General features: G+C 47.8%; 1 protein-coding gene across 2 annotated transcripts in view; it reads left to right on the forward strand.

Annotated features, from left to right (window-relative positions):
* Positions 1 to 21,257, forward strand: part of LOC139459593 (nuclear pore complex protein Nup214-like) — a 45,291-nt gene that overhangs the window by 16,617 nt on the left and 7,417 nt on the right. The window contains exons 9-22 of one of the 2 annotated variants that reach the window (XM_071241153.1): positions 2,404 to 2,539; positions 3,721 to 3,876; positions 5,896 to 6,198; positions 6,802 to 7,455; positions 8,637 to 8,776; positions 9,369 to 9,518; positions 10,137 to 10,405; positions 11,194 to 11,367; positions 11,469 to 11,623; positions 13,189 to 13,272; positions 13,794 to 14,047; positions 15,611 to 15,923; positions 16,291 to 16,599; positions 17,741 to 17,944. In XM_071241153.1, the coding sequence (XP_071097254.1) occupies positions 2,404 to 2,539; positions 3,721 to 3,876; positions 5,896 to 6,198; positions 6,802 to 7,455; positions 8,637 to 8,776; positions 9,369 to 9,518; positions 10,137 to 10,405; positions 11,194 to 11,367; positions 11,469 to 11,623; positions 13,189 to 13,272; positions 13,794 to 14,047; positions 15,611 to 15,923; positions 16,291 to 16,599; positions 17,741 to 17,944 (3,301 nt within the window). The remainder of the gene's footprint in view (positions 1 to 2,403; positions 2,540 to 3,720; positions 3,877 to 5,895; positions 6,199 to 6,801; positions 7,456 to 8,636; positions 8,777 to 9,368; positions 9,519 to 10,136; positions 10,406 to 11,193; positions 11,368 to 11,468; positions 11,624 to 13,188; positions 13,273 to 13,793; positions 14,048 to 15,610; positions 15,924 to 16,290; positions 16,600 to 17,740; positions 17,945 to 21,257) is intronic. The other variant, XM_071241154.1, reaches the window with a different exon arrangement.

The following is a 21,257-nucleotide window of genomic DNA, read 5'->3' on the forward strand; positions in this document are numbered from 1 at the left end:
CACCTTGCTGATTCTTTGCAAAAGCCAGAGTGAGTTGTGTCATAACATCGATTGCTTTCACCAGACTTTCATTTACTTTATCTATACCATCTCGTATGTCTATTCGAGATGGTTGGTCAGAAGATTCTAGTAAGCTGTACAGCTTGTTTTTTACTTTTGTAAAGGTTGATTTAACATTTGCTTTTTGTTGTTTTAGTTTCAAAATATTCTCCAGTTTTAACAGAGACCCTTCTGTTTCTTGGGCCAGAGACTCATTGCTCTTTACAGAGCCTCCCTCCTGCAGATACGACATAATTTATTTGACTTGCCTTTTGAAACCACGCTCTGCTACCATATGGGAATGAGGCACGTTATTCCCCGTTAAATAAACAAGTCAAAAATATCATGTCGGGCATTTTAATTAAACAGAAACAGAAGACAGAAACACAAACCTTCATTGCCACACTAACTAAATCGCCCCAAAATGTAATGTTTCTATATATTCATCAAAAGTGAATAATTGACCACTTTCTGTTATAAAGTGGATAATGGAAGTTAATTCTAGTATTAGCAAAGGCAATCTCCTGACTGGAGCTCTGAGGACGTCTTCGTCCCACAACGAATAAATGTCAACTTTCACATGTTACCCCGTTCAACGTAGTGGTCCGTCTCATCAGCATGACACGCACGAGATTTACCACAAAAAAAGAACATGAGCAACAGGTGCGTTTGGGCGAGCACTTCCATATTAATCGAGTGTATTTGGACGAGCTATACCAACCCAACCAAGAACAACTGTTTCCTTCTGTTCAATGCCCGTGGACAAGTAGAGCACACAAAATGAACTGGGTCAAGTTTCACGCGAATGTAATCATGTGATCATTTTACGGTATTTGATTGGCTAATATTTTGTTAGCGCCCCAGACTGACAATGTAATTTGTATACAGCTACGCCAGTCAACCAGTGGCAACGAGAACCAGGCTTGTTGCATTGTTAAATTGTAGTAACACTTCCATATATGGCACATGTTTCTTGGAAATGGAATTTCTTGGAAATTGTAATGCGAGGTTGAAACATTTTCGACTTTAGATGCTTCGTTAGGCCTAGCTTTGATGAAATATAATTTTGTCAAACTACAACAAACGGAACTTTTAACGAGTGAAAGTATGGCATTTATTTAATATGTGTTTCTTTTCATTGTCAACTAAAGTTCATTTGAGGCGCTGACCGTGGTTGCTGTAAATAACGGCGAGTTGTGCGATCTATCGACCCCTTTACGCACGATTTCGGCAAAATCTAAAGATCTAAACTGTATTGAATAAAATTTTAAATAAAATTAATAAAATATGCTACAAACTTATGTTAAGGTACAAACGTATTTTTTTTTATAACCAGATAGTAATAATAGGATTTAATTGCGGAATTTGTTGATTGGTATTTCCGGTGATGCGTGCAGGTGGTAATGTTTTTGCGATGGGGAAATGACATCGTGTCAGTGACTTGAGTTTACTAAAAGTGTATATAAGTTTTGGGAACCATGTGTTACCGCACACAATAACCGAGTTAGCGCTATATTGAAGAGTGCAATAGCGAGAAATCACTGTAAGTAAATCTGTTCTTTCAAATGAGTAAGCTAGTAAAGGACAGAGTAGCCTCCCTTTGCCTCATTAGCACCCAGAGGGGTATCTGCAATAACAATTTATAATGCCAGTACCGCACATGGCCGATCATGTCTCAGCGGTCTATTTTAAGTTTCTTTGGCGTTGGGGACGAACTTAAAAGGAAGGCAGAGGGAAATTCTGAAAGTTGTATATCGGCAAAGAATAAGAAGTATGACGAATATAAACGAAAATGAACATTCATCGCTGGGTGGAAAGACCAGTTTCCTTGGGTGGCGTATGATGACACAGCGAAAGTCTTGAAGTGCACCATTTGTTCCAAGTACCCAAACATACACGCTTGCAATCGTAAGAGAACGTTTATTGATGGATGTTCAAATTTCAGAATTTTATTCTCAGTTTTGCAGCAGTAACATTTTACTGAATTTATTAGCTAGATTTTGGGCTAGTACATTTTAAAATAGGGCAAGTGAGAATGTTGGTCATACTTGCCCTTGGTCAAGTAACATTTTTAATAATTTTTCAACCCCTGATCAACACGGACCACTGATATGTATTGTTATACATCAACACGGACCACTGATATGTATTGTTATACATCAACATGCACCACTGATATGTATTGTTATACATCAACATGCACCACTGATATGTATTGTTATACATCAACACGGACCACTGATATGTATTGTTATACATCAACACGGACCACTGATATGTATTGTTATACATCAACATGCACCACTGATATGTATTGTTATACATCAACATGCACCACTGATATGTATTGTTATGCACCATCAGGGACCGACATCGGTGTGGGAACACTGGACACTTGAGGATTCTGGACGAGCTGAGCTGCCTCTGACTGCAAACCACCTGGACTCTTTCCCCATGGGTGTGACCCTCACCCTGGGGTGTCAGACACCGATAACACTGGGTAGGTGCCCCTGGTTCCCTTCCCCATGGGTGTGACCCTCACCCTGGGTTGTCAGACACCGATAACACTGGGTAAGTGCCCCTGGCCCCCTTCCCCATGGGTGTGACCCTCACCCTGGGGTGTCAGACACTGATAACACTGGGTAAGTGCCCCTGATCCCCTTTCTCATGGGTGTGACCCTCGCCCTGGGGTGTCAGACATCGATACAACTGGGTAGGCTCCCCCTTCCTCATGGGTGTGACCCTCCCCCTGGGGTGTCAGACACCGATAACACTGGGTAAGTGCCCCTGATCCCCTTTCTCATGGGTGTGACCCTCGCCCTGGGGTGTCAGACATCGATACAACTGGGTAGGCTCCCCTTTCCTCATGGGTGTGACCCTCCCCCTGGGGTGTCAGACATTGATATAACTGGGTAGGCTTCCCCTTTCTCATGGGTGTGACCCTCGCCCTGGGGTGTCAGACATCGATACAACTGGGTAGGCTCCCCCTTCCTCATGGGTGTGACCCTCGCCCTGGGGTGTCAGACATCAATATAACTGGGTAGGCTTCCCCTTTCTCATGGGTGTGACCCTTCCCATGGGGTGTCAGACATCGATATAACTGGGTAGGCTCCCCCTTTCTCATGGGTGTGACCCTTACCCTTGGGTGTCAGACATCGATATAACTGGGTAAGCTCCCCCTTCCCCATGGGGTTGACCCTCGCCCTGGGGTGTCAGGCATCGATACAACTGGGTAGGCTCCCCCTTCCTCATGATCAGAGGTAGAAATTGGCACTTGTCCTGTAGTCCTTGCCAAACTGCCCAATAGTTAAGGTATCATAAGGACTTGTAGAAATTTGTCATTTTTAAGAGTTTTGCTATATGTTATCATTATAAGGACTAGTGGACTAAAACTGTTAGTTTCTGGTGCTGCTCATGGGTGTGACCCTCGCCCTTTGGTGTAAGACATCTATACAACTCGGTAGGCTCCCCCTTCCCCATGGGAGTGACCCTGGCCCTGGGGTGTCAGACATTGATACAACTGGGTAAGTCTTCCTTGTCCCACCTTCCCATTGGTGAGATGTGATCCCCTCCTTGCATTGACTTGGCGTGTCAGATGAAAAGGAAGTACCCCTGCCCCCTTCCCAATGAGCTAAAACTCATGCTGAGGGTTGTTTATATATGATTGTTTCTCTACTCCAGGTGATAACAAGACTCATCCCCCAAGCCCGATCCTAATGATGTTGTCAACTGATGGCCTCCTGGTGCCCTACTACCTGTTAAACCTTAACAATGGTGCCCCCAGCCTCACTGTGCCCCTGGAGCAGCTCACAGCCACCGGGGCACGCACATCTACAGGTAGGTGAACCTCAGCACTAGTGCCCCTGGAGCACGCACATCTACAGGTAGGTGAACCTACGCACTAGTGCCCCTGGAGCACACACATCTACAGGTAGGTGAACCTCGGCACTAGTGCCCCTGGAGCACACACATCTACAGGTAGGTGAACCTCAGCACTACTGTCCCTGGAGCACACACATCTACAGGTAGATGAACCTCAGCACTAGTGCCCCTGGAGCACACACATCTACAGGTAGGTGAACCTCAGCACTACTGTCCCTGGAGCACACACATCTACAGGTAGGTGAACCTCAGCACTAGTGCCCCTGGAGCACGCACATCTACAGGTAAGTGAACCTCAGCACTAGTGCCCCTGGAGCATGCACATCTACAGGTAGGTGAACCTCAGCACTAGTGCGCCCGGAGCACACACATCTACAGGTAGGTGAACCTCGGCGCTAGTGCCCCTGGAGCACGCACATCAACAGGTAGGTGAACCTCAGCGTTAGTGCCCCTGGAACACACACATCTACAGGTAGATGAACCTCAGCACTAGTGCCCCTGGAGCATGCACATCTTCGTGTAGGTGAACATCAGCACTAGTGCCCCTGGAGCACGCACTTCTACAGGTAGGTGGACCTCAGCGCTAGTGCCCCTGGAGCATGCACATCTACAGGTAGGTGAACCTCAGCACTAGTGCCCCTGGAGCACACACATCTACAGGTAGGTGAACCTCAGCACTAGTGCCCCTGGAGCACACACATCTACAGGTAGGTGAACCTCAGCACTAGTGCCCCTGGAGCACACACATCTACAGGTAGGTGAACCTCAGCACTAGTGCCCCTGGAGCACACACATCTACAGGTAGGTGAACCTCGGCACTAGTGCCACTGGAGCACACACATCTACAGGTAGGTGAACCTCAGCACTAGTGCCCCTGGAGCACACACATCTACAGGTAGGTGAACCTCAGCACTAGTGCCCCTGGAGCACACACATCTACAGGTAGGTGAACCTTAGCACTAGTGCCCCTGGAGCATGCACATCTACAGGTAGGTGAACCTCGACACTAGTGCCCCTGGAGCACACACATCTACAGGTAGGTGAACCTCGGCACTAGTGCCCCTGGAGCACACACATCTACAGGTAGGTGAACCTCGGCACTAGTGCCACTGGATCACACACATCTACAGGTAGGTGAACCTCAGCACTAGTGCCCCTGGAGCACACACATCTACAGGTAGGTGGACCTCAGCGCTAGTGCCACTGGATCACACACATCTACAGGTAGGTGAACCTCAGCACTAGTGCCCCTGGAGCACACACATCTACAGGTAAGTGAACCTCAGCACTAGTGCCCCTGGAGCACACACATCTACAGGTAGGTGAACCTCAGCACTAGTGCCCCTGGAGCACGCACATCTACAGGTAGGTGAACCTCGGCACTAGTGCCACTGGATCACAGCCACCGGGAACACACATCTACAGGAGGCAGGCATGATGTTGTGCTTGGCTCTTGTTTACCTACAAAGTTTCATTCAGTTCAGCTTGGGTCTTAATTGGGTCACAACAGGCTTTTTGCTTGGTAGCTGTTGATTAGTTCAAACTGGTGTCAGAGCTTGGTGGCTCTTGTATGGTTCACAAGGGATTGTGCTTGTGTATCAAGCCAACCAACCACATTTTGGACAGTAAATACTCTAAAGAGCTGTATAGTTTCTAGAGGTTTGAAAAATTGTTTTGTTCAAGTTTTTTGGTCAAAGTGTTTAAATATGAATGAAGCAGGGATTTGTCTAGGTCATGTGTTGTGAGCACTGATTTGATGGCTTGGTCAAGGTGACTTATAGGTCACTGATAACAGGAAGAGGAAAAGGTTTGAATGTTAAAATACCTATGCATTTTAGAGAATAATAACTTTAAAATGTTTGAACAATATTACAATTTATTCCAAATTTGCATGCTGGCAGTACTTAATTTGTACTTAGTTTGTAATCCTGTGTAAACGACAGACGTGTATATTGTCTGCTGTATCTGTTCCAGACACCCTCCAGCCTTCTACACCAGGATCAGCCATGTTGGGAGCACAGAAGTTGAGCCAACCTGTGTCGACCTTGGGTCAAGGGTCAACTCTGCCCAAAACAGGAAGCTCATTCCAGTTCGTACAGAAGGCCCCCACTACAGCATCAGACACTCCAGGAGCGTCCTTGTTCTCACAACCCAAGACAGGACTGGACACACCAGGAGCATCCTTGTTCTCTCAGCCAAAGGCATCTTCTCTGCCGACCACTGGCAGCTCTTTCCAGTTTGTGACGAAGCCCAGTCAGCCGACATCTGACATGCCAGGTGTGTGTTGGGTGTTGGGTGTGGGGTTGGGCGTTGGGTTCTGGGTTGGGTTGTGGATGTGGTGTGTGTATCTGGAAATAGTGGGTGTGGGTGTGGGGTTGGGCATGGGGTTGGGCATTGGGTGTTGGGTTTTGGGTGGGGTTGTGGATGTGGTGTGTTGGTGTACGATATGGGATGTGGATGTGGATGTGGGTGTTGGGTGTTGGGTGGGGTTGTGTGAGTGTGTGCAATTCATGGTACAGACTTGTGTCCCTTGGGAATCCCTGTTCATCCCATTCACATTATGTTTCTAGGTTTGTCAGCACTATAACCATGCTCATGGGTTTCACAAAAGTGGTAAACGTCATGCATCACTTCGGGCTTTCCTCCCACATTAACCTGACATGCCATGACATAACTCGAATACTGTCATTAAGCAGCATTAAATCCAACTCGCTCGCTCGCTTGCTCGTTCACTCACTCACTCGCATGCTGAGAAATTTTAGTAGACTTGGGCTACAGACTAGTGGCTCAAGTCACGGACGGTCACAATGACTTTCATAGTTATCCCTGCGACACAGTTACTTCCTGCTTGTCAGTTCATGCTTTGTTATTTGTTGACAGGTCGCCAGGCCTTCACACCAGTCGTCACTCAGGTAGCCAGTGTGACACCTGCCTCCGGCAGTCAGAAAACAGGGATGCCCTTCACGCCATCATCCTCTGGGGCAACAACAGCCTTCTCTCCTGCCACCACCAAAGTACAGGTGCTCTCTACACCCTCCATTGGCACCAAGTCTGTGTTCGGGGTAAACACAGGAGCCCTTGACCTTGGTGCAACCAAACCTGATGCAGAAAAAGCAGCAACGTTGCCGTCTTTTGGGTTCAGCACCGTGCCGTCCACGACATCATCGAACACCGCTGGAGGGGTCAGTGGGTTCGGTCAGCCAGCGGGCAAGTCCATGTTTGGGGGATCTACAAGCTTTACCGGTTTCGGTTTCCCCAAGCCTCCACCTACAACAGCCCCAGCTACCTCTGCTGCAGCTGCACCGACTGCAACATCAACACCAGCTGCTGCTCAAGGTGTAACATCAGCAGGATTTGGAGGGAACACCTTCACTAAACCCACAGAATCTTCAGCACAGAAAAACTCGACAGGGGGATTTGGTGGGTTTACCATGGGTCAGACTGTCACACCCATCCCAGCCCCGGGGCGCTCTCCCCCGTCACAAGCCCCACCCTCGCTCCCACCAACCTCACTACCCCAAGCCTCGAGTAAAGGTGAGGTCATGTTCATTCTTTGCATGATAATGTAAATAGAGTTGTTTGAGTTCTCTCCAATATATAATCAGCTGAGCTTTGTCACAAGATTCCCATCCCTGACACAAGGTTCTCATCCCCAACATAATGTTCCCATCCCTGAAACAAGGTTCTCATCCCCAACATAATGTTCCCATCCCTGACACAAGGTTCTCATCCCCAACATTATGTTCCCATCCCTGAAACAAGGTTCTCATCCCCAACATAATGTTCCCATCCCTGACACAAGGTTCTCATCCCCAACATTATGTTCCCATCCATGACACAAGGTTCTCATCCCCAACATAATGTTCCCATCCCTGACACAAGGTTCTCATCCCCAACATTATGTTCCCATCCATGACACAAGGTTCTCATCCCCAACATAATGTTCCCATCCCTGACACAAGGTTCTCATCCACAACATAATGTTCCCATCCCTGACATAAGATTCCCATCCCTGACATAAGATTCCCATCCCTGACATAAGGTTCCCATCCCTGACATTAGGTTCCATCCCTGACATAAGGTTCTCATCCCTGACATAAGGTTCTCATCCCCAACATAATGTTCCCATCCCTGACACAAGGTTCTCATCCCCAACATAATGTTTCCATCCCTGACATAAGGTTCCCATCCCTGACATAAGGTTCCCATCCCTGACATAAGGTTCCCATCCCTAACATAAGGTTCTCATCCCTGACACAAGGTTCTCATCCCCAACATAATGTTCCCATCCCTGACATAAGGTTCTCATCCCCAACATAATGTTCCCATCCCTGACATAAGGTTCTCATCCCCAACATAATGTTCCCATCCCTGACACAAGGTTCTCATCCCCAACATAATGTTCCCATCCCTGACCTAAGGTTCTCATCCCCAACATAATGTTCTTATCCCTGACATAATGTTCCCATCCCTGACATAAGGCTCCAATCTCTGACACAAAGTTCCCATCCCTGACTCGAGGATTGATCTATTTGAGTCATATTTGTATAAGGGGACAGCCCTAGCTTGGGTTTCCAATGTGCCACATTTCAGTACTAGATCTACACAATTGGGATACACTGACATGCATCATCAGTCACAGAGCCTGACCACCCGATTTCGTCGCCTAACCCAAATATTCACATGAATATAGCAATGTATGTTGATGTTGGCAGGTGTGACGCTGGGAGTAAAGAGAGACATCGAGGAGGAGGCCAGGCAGTCAGAGGAGGAGGCACCACTACCGCCACCGTACGAGAAACCCTGGGTGAATGAGACGGTGGAGAGTACGTTTACCAGGTCCATCATGGAGGAGGTAAGATGCATCTTCTGTTGCAGTGTACAGTCTGTGATATCATCCACAGCTGTGTATAGAGATGTCATATACGGTCATATAATGTCAATGACATTATGTTTAGCTGTATGTACAATGTCTTAATATCATTGCATAAGGCTAAAAAATAATAATCTTGGTTCTCAGGCACTGCATACATCATCATAAAGCCTGCCACGCATTTCATTTTTATTTCCATTTTCAATTTTTAAAAAAAATCCTAATACTTAAAAACAATGCAATCCAATATAACATACTGATACTTCCCTTTGCATGCTCACTGCTTTACTGCACATCTTGTGTTATTGTCATGGCGGCAATAGGAGTTTGTATGCTTGTTTATGTAGGGAGGCCCTTTCCAAGATTTATGGTACACAACTGTTTAGTTGGTTACATACTAGTTAGAACAACCAAAAGATTAAAAAGCAGATGCCGGGACTATTTTCTCAAAAGTCATTACCTGAGAACCAATTCTTTTATATCTTTAAGCCTAATATCACAACACTGCCTTTGCAAATCCTTGTATCCATTTGTGTCCCTGCTAGTGGTTACACAGATTTGATCTGTGTTGTAGATGCAGCACTTTGAGAAGGAGCTGCGCGATCTGAAGCTGAGGTCAGGCAACAGTCTGAAGGAGGTCGGCACCAGGAAGGAGATGCTGGACTTGAGACGAGCAACAGAGGACATGGCCAAGTTCTGCCACGACATCAAGGAGAATACCAAGGTTGACAGTCAGTTCCTCCAGCTGTACCCTTTAGGCTTCCAGGGGATCCATCATCTTCCCCTACACCTACCCCCAGCTCTAACCCAACTGGGGATCCAGTCATCTTCCCCTACACATACCCCTAGCTCTAACCCAACTGGGGATCCAGTCATCTTCCCCTACACATACCCCTAGCTCTAACCCAACTGGGGATCCAGTCATCCTCCTACCCCTTTAGGCTTCCAGGGGATCCTGTCTTTTATCACTAACCCTTTAGGCTTCCAAAGATGCAATCCTGTCGTTTACCACTGCCCTTTAGGCTTTCTTGGTATCCAGTCACAATTTTATGATCACAGGTTTTAATCCCAGATTATCTCTGATTACGATTCGAGATTTTTCTCAGAGCTCATGGATTTAACCAAAGTGGTAAATATCTAAGGCCTGCATCACACTTTCCTCAATGTTTTTCATGAAGTACTGATATACTGATGTACCTGTCTTACGACACACAGCTGTGATACAGCTGTCTTACTAAAACTGCTGTGATATTCCTGCCTGATTACATACTGCTGTTGTGTAGCTGCCTTATTGACTACTGTTACATAGCTGTTGTGTAAGACATTGCTGTCCCGACCACAGGAGCAGAGCCGTGAAGTCCATGACCACAAGTCGCTGTGTCTGGAGCTGTTTGCTATGGCGGAGGAGTGCCGGGTGCGTCAGGAGCGCAACGATGACCCCAAGTACCACCAGCTGTTGAGGTCACGGGCCCTGGACCCAGCCAGTGCTGATAAGCTGAAGCAGCTCCAGGCCCAGTATCAGGCCCAGAGTCAGGGCCTGGTGGAGGTCGACCTGATCCTGGACCAACAGTGGGAGGAGCATCAGGACCGGAAGAAGGCCATCAAGGGGAGGTCAGTCTGTGTGAAGGGGAGGTCAGTCTGTGTGAAGAGGGGTCGTTTTTTGTGAAGGGGAGGTCAGTCTGTGTGAAGGAGAGGTCAGTCTGTGTGACGGGAAGGTCAGTCTGTGTGAAGGGGGTTCAGTCGGTGTGAAGGGGGGTCAGTCTGTGTGAAGGAGAGGTCAGTCTGTGTGACGGGAAGGTCAGTCTGTGTGAAGGGGGTTCAGTCGGTGTGAAGGGGGGTCAGTCTGTGTGAAGGAGAGGTCAGTCTGTTTGAAGGAGAGGTCAGTCTGTTTGAAAGGGGGGTCAGTTTGTGTGAAGGGGAGGTCAGTCTGTGTGAAGGGGCGGTCGTTTTTTGTGAAGGGGAGGTCAGTCTGTGTGAAGGGAAGGTCAGTCTGTGTGAAGGGGGTTCAGTCGGTGTGAAGGGGGGTCAGTCGATGTGAAGGATAGGTCAGTCTGTGTGAAGGGGAGGTCAGTCTGTGTGAAGGAGAGGTCAGTCTGTGTGAAGGGGGGTCAGTTTGTGTGAAGGAGAGGTCAATCTGTGTGGGAGGTTAATCTGTGATGGGGAGGTCAGTCTGGGGGAAGGAGAGGTCAGTCTGTGTGAAGGAGAGGTCAATCTGTGTGGAAGGTCAGTCTGTGTGGGAGGTCAATCTGTGTGAAGGGGAGGTCAGTCTGTGTGGGAGGTCTGTGTGAATGGGAGGTCAATCTGTGTGGGAGGTCAGTCTGTGTGAATGTGTGTTTCAGACTGCAAGCACCCAATTAGGACATAGCTTACTGGTTGCATGTGTTATTTTATCGTTTTAGACTGCAGGCTCCGACGTCAGACATGGTCTACCGGGCAGTGAAGAGCAACCACAACCTGATCCGCACTCAGAAGACGCAGCTGGAGAAGCTGCAGGAGAACCTGAAGAATCTGCAGCTGTACAACCGCTCAGCAGACTGGCAGAACATGTCCATGTTCCAGACAGACACCTCCAGGTAACACCGTGTTCCCTTCCTCCGTCTGTGTGTTCTGTGTACATCCCAAATAGTCAGAACTCCAGAGTCTAATCCGTGGCTGTGTTTGTACTTGCTTCTAGATCCCCGGATATCACGTCCCTGGTCAACTCGCTGGGGAGGGGGAGTGCCCAGCCCGGACTTTCCCTGGCAGGATCTGTGTCCCCGGAAAAGACTGCACAGCTGAGACAGTTCCTGGCCCAGAGAACTGTACCCCGCATCAGATCAACCAAGCCAGGTATGTTGTACCATTCCTGTATCCTGTCAACCAAACCAGGTATGTTGTATCGTACCTGTAACCTGTTAACCAAACCAGGTATGTTATATCGTACCTGTGTCCTGTCAACCAAGCCAGGTATGTTGTACTGTACCTGTAGCCCGTCAACCAAGCCAGGAATGTTGTACCGCACCTGTATCCTGTCAACCAAACCAGGTATGTTGTACCGAAACCTGTAACCTATCAACCAAACCAGGTATGTTGTACCATGTACCTGTATCCTGTCAACCAAGCCAGGTATGTTGTACCATGTACCTGTATCCTATCAACCAAACCAGGTATGTTGTACCATGTACCTGTATCCTATCAACCAAGCCAGGTATGTTGTACCTGTTTCCTGTCAACCAAGCCAGGTATGTTGTACAATGTACCTGTATCCTATCAACCAAGCCAGGTATGTTGTACCTGTATCCTGTCAACCAAGCCAGGTATGTTGTACCTGTATCCTGTCAACCAAACCAGGTATGTTGTACCATGTACCTGTATCCTGTCAACCAAGCCAGGTATGTTGTACCATGTACCTGTATCCTATCAACCGAACCAGGTATGTTGTACCATGTACCTGTATCCTGTCAACCAAGCCAGGTATGTTGTACCTGTATCCTGTCAACCAAGCCAGGTATGTTGTACCATGTACCTGTATCCTATCAACCAAGCCAGGTATGTTGTACCTGTATCCTGTCAACCAAGCCAGGTATGTTGTACCTGTATCCTGCCAACCAAACCAGGTATGTTGTACCATGTACCTGTATCCTGTCAACCAAGCCAGGTATGTTGTACCATGTACCTGTATCCTATCAACCAAACCAGGTATGTTGTACCATGTACCTGTATCCTGTCAACCAAGCCAGGTATGTTGTACCTGTATCCTGTCAACCAAGCCAGGTATGTTGTACCTGTATCCTGTCAACCAAACCAGGTATGTTGTACCATGTACCTGTATCATGTCAACCCAAACCAGGTATGTGTGACCGTACCTGTATCCTGTTAACCAAACCAGGTATGTTGTACCATACCTGTATCCTGTCAACCAAACCAGGTATGTTGGGCCGTACCTGTATCCTGTTAACCAAGCCAGGAATGTTGTACCATACCTGTATCCTGTCAACCAAACCAGGTATGTTGGGCCGTACCTGTATCCTGTTAACCAAGCCAGGAATGTTGTACCATACCTGTATCCTGTCAACCAAACCAGGTATGTTGGGCCGTACCTGTATCCTGTTAACCAAGCCAGGAATGTTGTACCATACCTGTATCCTGTCAACCAAACCAGGTATGTTGGGCCGTACCTGTATCCTGTAAACCAAGCCAGGAATGTTGTACCATACCTGTATCCTGTCAACCAAACCAGGTATGTTGTACCGTACCCGTGTTCAGTCATGGAAATGTCCTGATTTCTGAGGCCTTCTAGAAATGCTGTTGAATGGGCTGATTCTGTTTTAGCAAATACTCACAAACACCTTTGTACTTTTTCTCTGATGTTGGGGATCGAGACATTCCTATATGTCTATTTCCTGATGTTTCAGGGAATCTGTCCATGTCGAGGATCGTAGCAGCCAAGGGACTCCGAGAGAAACTGGAGGATGTTCGAAGTCCTCGATCCTCCCCTGGTATGTACTCGACTCACTAAGAGAATCTTTGCTCCACTGTCTGGTAGTCATGGTAACTACAGAGATGTGGCAGACATTGTTTCTTTGAAGTTAGAGTAATAATTATCCCCAGCCATGAAGTGTTCTAATATACGTCCGCTTCTCAATGTGGTCAAATTTCCTCCCAGATTATAAGTTCGAGAAATGAAGTTTTACACACTGTTATCACTCCTGATCTTAAATAGGTTTGAATATTGGTGTCTTAAATTCATTTTTTACAGAGTTATGGCCCTTGCTCCATGCTTTTCAACTTTCATCTCGAGTAATGTTCAAAGTGGTGTTAACCCCAACCCAATCACTCATGGTGGGGGATACTAATAACTCTGTTTTCTTGTCAGCTACTATATTGAGCTATGTCATATACTTTTATATACTCAGCGGCCAATGTGTTTTTCAAATTATGTGGTTTTCAACTTGTGGAAACTGCTAAAAGTCCTAACAGTTTGTCATAATTATGAATGTAAATACAATGTGATGGCCAGGTGGTGACCAGACCACGCCCCTTCAGTTGGTGCGCCCTAGAGAGGAGTATTCTGACCCCACAGGAGACCGTGCAAGGTTCCTACCGACCGGTCAGGGCAACGTAAAGAAGCTCCCCCCTACCAACAACAATGCCATCTCACAGGCGAGATCTCAAAGTGACCTTCACCCTGCCAGAAGTGTACAAATAACAGCAGCCATGAAGAACAACAACAGCAGAACTGACTCGCAGCAAAGGGGCTTCGGGGGTCTGGAGGTTAGTGTTTGATGAATCCCCGACCCATCACCAAATCTCCACCTCATCACCAAACCTGAACCCCCATCACCAAACCTCAACCCTATCACCAAATCCCGACCACCAAATCCCCACCAAACCCCTACCACATCACCACACCCCTATCCCATCACCACACACTCATCCCATCACAACACCCCCACCCCATCACCACACACTCATCCCATCACCACACCCCCACCCCATCACCAACCCGCACCCCATCACAACACCCCCACCCTATCACCACACCCCCACCCCATCACAACACCCCCACCCCATCACAACACCCCCACCCCATCACAACTACCCCATCCCATCACAACACAACACCCCCACCCCATCACAACACCCCCACCCCATCACAACACCCCCATCCCATCACCACACCCCCACACCATCACCACACCCCCACCCCATCACAACACCCCCACCCCATCACCAACCCCCACCCCATCACTACACCCCCACCCTACCACAACACCCTCACCCCATCACCAACCCCCACCCCATCACAACACTCCCACCCCTATCACCACACCCCCACCCCATCACCACACCCTCACCAACCCCCACCACCCCATCACAACACCCCCATCCCATCACCCCCCCACCCCACCACCCCACCCCCACCCCTCACAACACCCCATCACAACACACACTCACACCCATTACCCAACCCCCACCCCATCACAACACACACTCACACCCATTACCCAACCCCCACTCCATCACAACACCCCCACCCCATCACAACACCACCACCCCATCACCACACCACACCCAATCACAACACCCGCACCCCATCACCACCCCCACTCCATCACCACACCCCCATCCCATCACCAAACCCCCACAACATCACCATACCCCTGCCTAATCACCAAACCCCCACCCCTCACCAACCCCCTCATCCTATTTCCCTCCAAACCCCACATCACCACCACCAATTCTCTGATTATAATCCTGTTGTGAAAAACATTTCACCCCCCTGTATACTGACCCACACATCCTACCCTCCACACCCTCACATCACCACCTCCAACACCAATTCCCAAATCTCTGTTAAGAATTAGCAGTTTATAGGAAAGAAACAGGCCTTATGTTTGTAGTTTTGATAATTATCCCCCGCCGCGCGAAAGCGCGAAGCGGGGGATATAGTATTCACGACCGTCCGTCCGTCCGTCCGTACGTCCCACCTGTTTGTTGCCGCGATATCTCAAGAACTAATCGCTGGATTGTCTTCATATTTGGAACTATGGTGTATATACAGACACCGCATACACCTGTCAGATTTGGTGACCTTGACCCCATTTTCAAGGTCACAGCAGGCAAATCTGTTTTTGGAGTTGGAAAACGGTGTTGCCACAATATCTCAAGAACTAATCGCTGGATTGTCTTCATATTTGGTACTATGGTGTACAGGCGGGGGATATTTCGTCACTCTGTGACAAATACTTGTCTAGAATGTCTTTCCTGTGAAAACCAGTGAAAACTGGAAATGTAACTTGAAGCTTGTAGTAATCAGTTAACTTCTTCTGCCAGCCTGTCTACAGGAACACTGGTCGTGGAGTGAGCTCGGAGGAGCTGACGTCGGCGATGTTGCGTATGAAGGAGACTCTGAGTGCGACATACTCGGGTGGGGGTCAGCATCCAGATGTGGAGGACATCTCCCCCAGCTTCACTCCCGAGCTAGAGAGTGATGAGCAAGAGGGTCTCACAGAGGAGGATGAGGGGGAATATGATGACGAGGAGGACGATGATGATGAGGAAGAGGCTGGATTTGGTGTAGAGTACTCCCTGGAATCACGAACAGACGCATCTGGGGACAACGAGCAGAACCAGCACAAGCATGGAGGTAAGGATTTTTGTTGTTGTGAATTCATGAAATTACAACCCCAACATTTATTTACAACTGATTGTTCTCTCTTTTACCTTTTTTTAAAACAATTGATATAGAAGACATGTTGTTGGGCAATATGACAGCATTGGAGTTCTAAATAATACCAATATATCTCAATGCAAATTTTGTATTTCTGTCAATGTCAATGAGTTGTTATTATTGGTATGTTACTTTAAGTGTTTCTGGGTCACCTTGACACAAGTCAACATCATGTGATTTGAATGATAGAATTCTAGTAATGTGTAACTGACGAGCACATTAATGTGTAGACTAGTTTTCTCTGTGTGTATAACTCTTAATCTGAGAGTGAACTGTCACCCAGGTTCTGCCGACACCCCTCTGTCGTCCCTGCAGTCAGCTGTTCCCACAGATCAGAAGGCTGGAGTCAGCAAGAATCTATTTGGTGGATCAAAGACCTTCATCTCCGATCAGCTGTCGACTGGCAAGCTCTCCACAAGCACTCCAGCCATGATAGCTAAACAGCCCAGTAATACACCACCAGTCCCAGCTTCAGGCTTTGGGTTTAGCACCGGGCTGGGAGCGTCAGGACTCGCTGGCAAATCTTTGTTTGGGTCTGGATCTGCTGGAGATCCCAGAGTGAAAACACCAGACGTTGATGCATGTGCTGAAGGTAGCGTGCTTTGATAATATACACCGATTACATGATAATATACTGTTTACATGATGATGATGATGATGATGATGATGATGATAAACATTGATGATGATGACGACAATGCACAGAGATTGATGACAATGCACACAGATGATGACAATGCACACACATGATGATAATACACACAGATGATGACAATGCACACAGATGATGACAATGAACACATATGATGACAATGCACACAGATGAAAACAATGCACAGATGATAATGCACACAGATGATGACAATACACACAGATGATGACACTACACAGATGATAATGCACACAGATGATGATAATACACACAGATGACAATACACAGAGAGGATGACAATGCGCTTGAGAATGACAATACACAGATGATGACAAGACACAGATGATGATAATACACACATATGATGACAATACACACAGATGATGACAATGCACACAGATGATGACAATACACACATGATGACAAAGCACATAGAGGATGACAATGCACTTTGAGGATGACAATACACACATGATGACAAGACACAGATGATGATAATACACAGATGATGACAATACACACAGATGATGACAATACACACAGGTGATGACAATACACACATGATGGCAAGACACAGATGATGATAATCCACACAGATGATGACAATACACACATATGATGACAATACACAGATGATGACAATACACACAGGTGATGACAATACACACAAATGATGACAATGAACACAGATGATGACAATACACACAGATAATAAAATACACAGATGATGACAATGAACACAGATGATAACAATACACACAAGATGACAATTCACACAGATGAAGACAATGCACACAAATGATGACAATACACACTGATGATGTCAATGCACACATGATGACAATACATAATGATGATAATGCACACAGATGATTTCAATGCACACAGATGGTGACAATACACACTGATGATAATGCGCACAGATGATAACAATACACACATGATGACAATACACACAGTTGGTGACAATACACACATGATGACAATACACACACATGATGACAATAGACAGATGATGACAGTGGAGTGAATGGACTCAGATAGAAGATGATGCTAATTGTGATGCATGTTATGCCATCAGATGAGGCTACGGCAGGCAAGATCCAGGCCAAGGGTTTCAGCTTCTCGACAGCCCCTTCCACCACCACTGCATCCCCCTCAACCTCTGATGCATCCACAACAACAGCGTCCACCGCCCCAAGTGGGTTTTCCTTCACTGTGCTGGGGGGGAACGCCACTGCCACCAGTGGTGCCGCTGCTGCTGGGGGATTCTCTTTTGGTGCCAGTAAGTCTGCATTGCCTTCTCATTGTAGGATACCATGGAGACCAGGGTCGAATTATGTTACCAGCACTCTTGATCTTGTTTTGTTTGTTTGTTGTTTAACACCGCAGTCAGCAGTATTCAAGCTATATGTGGTCTGTAAATAATTGAATCTGGACCAGACAATCCAGTGATTGACATCATTAGCATCAATCCATGCAATTGAATACGATGACATGCATCAACCAAGTCAGTGAGGCTGACCACCCGATCCCGTCAGTCGCCTTTAATGGCAAGAATGCTTGGTGAAGACCTATTCGACCCCGGATCTTCATGGGTCCTATGTCTTGTAGTAAGAGGGGCGGTCGGGTAGCCTAGTGGTTAAAGCGTTCGCTCGTCACGCCGAAGACCCAGGTTCGATTCCCGACATGGGTACAATGTGTGAAGCCCATTTCTGGTGTCCCCCGCCGTGATATTGCTGGAATTGAGTAAATTGAATAGGGTGGGCCAAGGTCTGTGACTTGACAGATTGTGTGTCATCATGCCCACAGTGTAGGATGTTGCTATTGAATGTTTTCAGTCACTGGTCTGCCTGGACAAACTGTCGTGTTATAGCTGGATTACTGCTGACTGCATCATTTACAATGTTGACTGTATCTATTGATGTGATTGTTAGCTGTATGGTGAAACATGGCTTTCTTCAAAACTCATCTTAGGCAATTCTAAAATCTCTTCACATATTAAAAACAAGAATAACCCAAAAGTTTGAACTGTGTTGTCTGGCTCAAACAAGGTTTGTGGACTTGTTTCTCCTCATCGTCATGAACATCACAGATCATGCTTAACTTCTTATGGTTACATTCTCTGTTATTATAAAAACAACATTTATATTCTCTTTCAGATTAAATCCTCCTTGGGGCACTTATTGCATTTTCCTTGCTCAAGAAAATCTACATGACATAGTTGTAACCATTTTTCGTAATAAAAAATGTTACCACACAAAAAACTCCGTTTTTGTATGATATACGACCACCCTTATGGGGCCTCACGCCTCATGCTTGGAAGCAGCCGCTTCCTTCAGGTAAGGGCGCCGGGAGGAGCAAGAGAGGCAGGGGCCGGGGCAAGGCAGCTGGTCGAAGCCAGCAGCTTTTTCGCGGGGCTGGGAACCCATTAGCGCCCGAAGAGCCCCGGGTGGACCCACAGTCGCAAGTTATCAAACTGCCGACAGCCGGGGTCCACTGCCTCAAGCTGGATGTCCCCGTAGGCGGCCGACTGGCTCTATTCCTGAAGGAATGGGAGACAGTTACATCACAATCCCCGGACCCCGTCCACTTTAAGGGATGGCCATTTGCCTCGGTGGAAACTTCATCCACCCCCCTTCTCCGGGATAAAGCACACTCCGGTGCCTGCTACCCTAGAGAGGGCGGAATTCCTCCGTGCCGAGGTCGACGCACTTCTTATGAAAGCTGTGATCGAACCAGGTCCCGAGGGACAGGAAAGCGAGGGCTTCTACTCGACTTATTTCCTAGTCACCAAACAGTGATCTCAGCTGTCGAGACGGGAATGGCTAACGTCAATAGACCTAAAATACGCCTATCTCCACATACCCATACACCCCGAGTTCAAGAAGTACCTGAGGTTTTCTTTCGACGGGAGGTGTTATCAGTTCAGGGTTCTACCATTCGGGATCTCCACGGCCCCGAGGGTGTTCACCAAGCTGATGTTGATTCCTGCCCAAGTGGCCAGGTCGAAAGGTCGGTTCTGCCATCCGTACCTTGTCGACTGGTTACTAAGAACTCTATCGCAATCCCTGAGTCAGATAGCTACACATTCTGATCACTCTAGGGTGGATAGTCAATCTCAAGAAGTCAGATCTGAGCCCCACTCAGAATCTAGTCTTCCTAGGGGCGAATTTCACCACGGTGAGAGGACGTGTATCTCTGTCACAAGATAACAAGTTCCTTATGCGCATGTCACACTGCTCATACATGGCTCCAGTTACTGGGCAACATGGTGGCGACAGTGGATGTGGTCTAGCGGGCGCGCTTGAGAATGAGTCCCATTCAACAAGCACTCCGTCGGCTTTGGGAGAACTCGGAAGATCACGAGACTGTGCTCGAGACTCCGTAGTGGCTCATTACACACCTTCAGTGGTGGACTGAGGTCGGGAATCTGTCCCGGGGGCTCCCCCTCGACACTCCCGTACCGTCTCTCACAGTTCAAACAGACACGTCACTCTCCGGGTGGGGAGCCGTTCTGAATGATCACACTGCGTCGGGACTATGGTCCCAGCAGGAGATCAAACTGCATATCAATGTGCTAGAACTGAGCGGTCAGGTTGGTGTTCCAACGCTTCCCGGATCTGCTTCGCGGCCAAGTGGTTCGTCTAGAGATGGACAATCAAACGGCGATGACTTACATCCGGAAGCAGGGGGGAACGGCGTCTCCGTCGCTTCGCCAAGAGACGTGGCAGTTCCTACTATGGTGCGACTCTCACGATATCAGGGTGCTACCTGTTTATCTCCCGGGGGTGGACAACATCCGTGCGGACGCTCTGTCTTACCGGATCCTCGCTCCTCACGAGTGGAGGCTCGACCCGGGGATATTTGGGATTTTCTCCCTGTTATACAGGTCGTTACAGGTGGATCTGTTTGCGTCTGGGGTGAATCACCAGACACCAATGTTCTGCTCCCGAGTCCCAGACCCGAGGTAGGTGGCACTGGACGCCTTCCAGCTAGGCTGGACGGACAGAGTTCTGTGGGCATTCCCCCCAGTACCTCTGATTTCCAAGGTCCTGTCTCAGCTAGGCACTCAGCCTGCGCGACTACTTGTGCTCCTGGCACCTCTTTAGTCAGCGCAGAGTTGGTTTCCAGTAATACTCAGGTATTTGGCTCAGCCTCCTGTTATATTACCTTTATGACCGACCTGTTATGTCAGCCGATCCCGAAATAACTGTCTTCCACCAGGACAGAGTCAGTTTTCGACTACCGGACTCTTACCATCCTAAGGTCACACAGGCCTTCCACGTGAATGGCTCCTATTGAGCTACCTGCTCTTTCACAGCTTTCCTCGTCGGGGACCACTGCAAGACATGCTCATGTCTTGGATGTCTGCAGGACCCTCAAGGCCTATATCAGCAGAACTATTGGGGTCAGTAAGGATAACCAACTATTTTGCTGTTACGGCGGTAGGAAGGCTGGCTCACCTGCGAGCAAACAATCTATCTCGAGGTGGATAGTTTCAACCATTTGTACAGCGTATACGCTTACAGGCAGGGACCCCCTACCAGGTTGAAGGCTCATTCGGTTAGAGCAGTGGCTACGTCACAAGCGTACGC

This window comes from Haliotis cracherodii, unplaced genomic scaffold (assembly GCF_022045235.1).
Source record: "Haliotis cracherodii isolate W230 unplaced genomic scaffold, xgHalCrac1.p SCAF_13, whole genome shotgun sequence".
Taxonomy (NCBI): Eukaryota; Metazoa; Mollusca; class Gastropoda; order Lepetellida; family Haliotidae; genus Haliotis; species Haliotis cracherodii.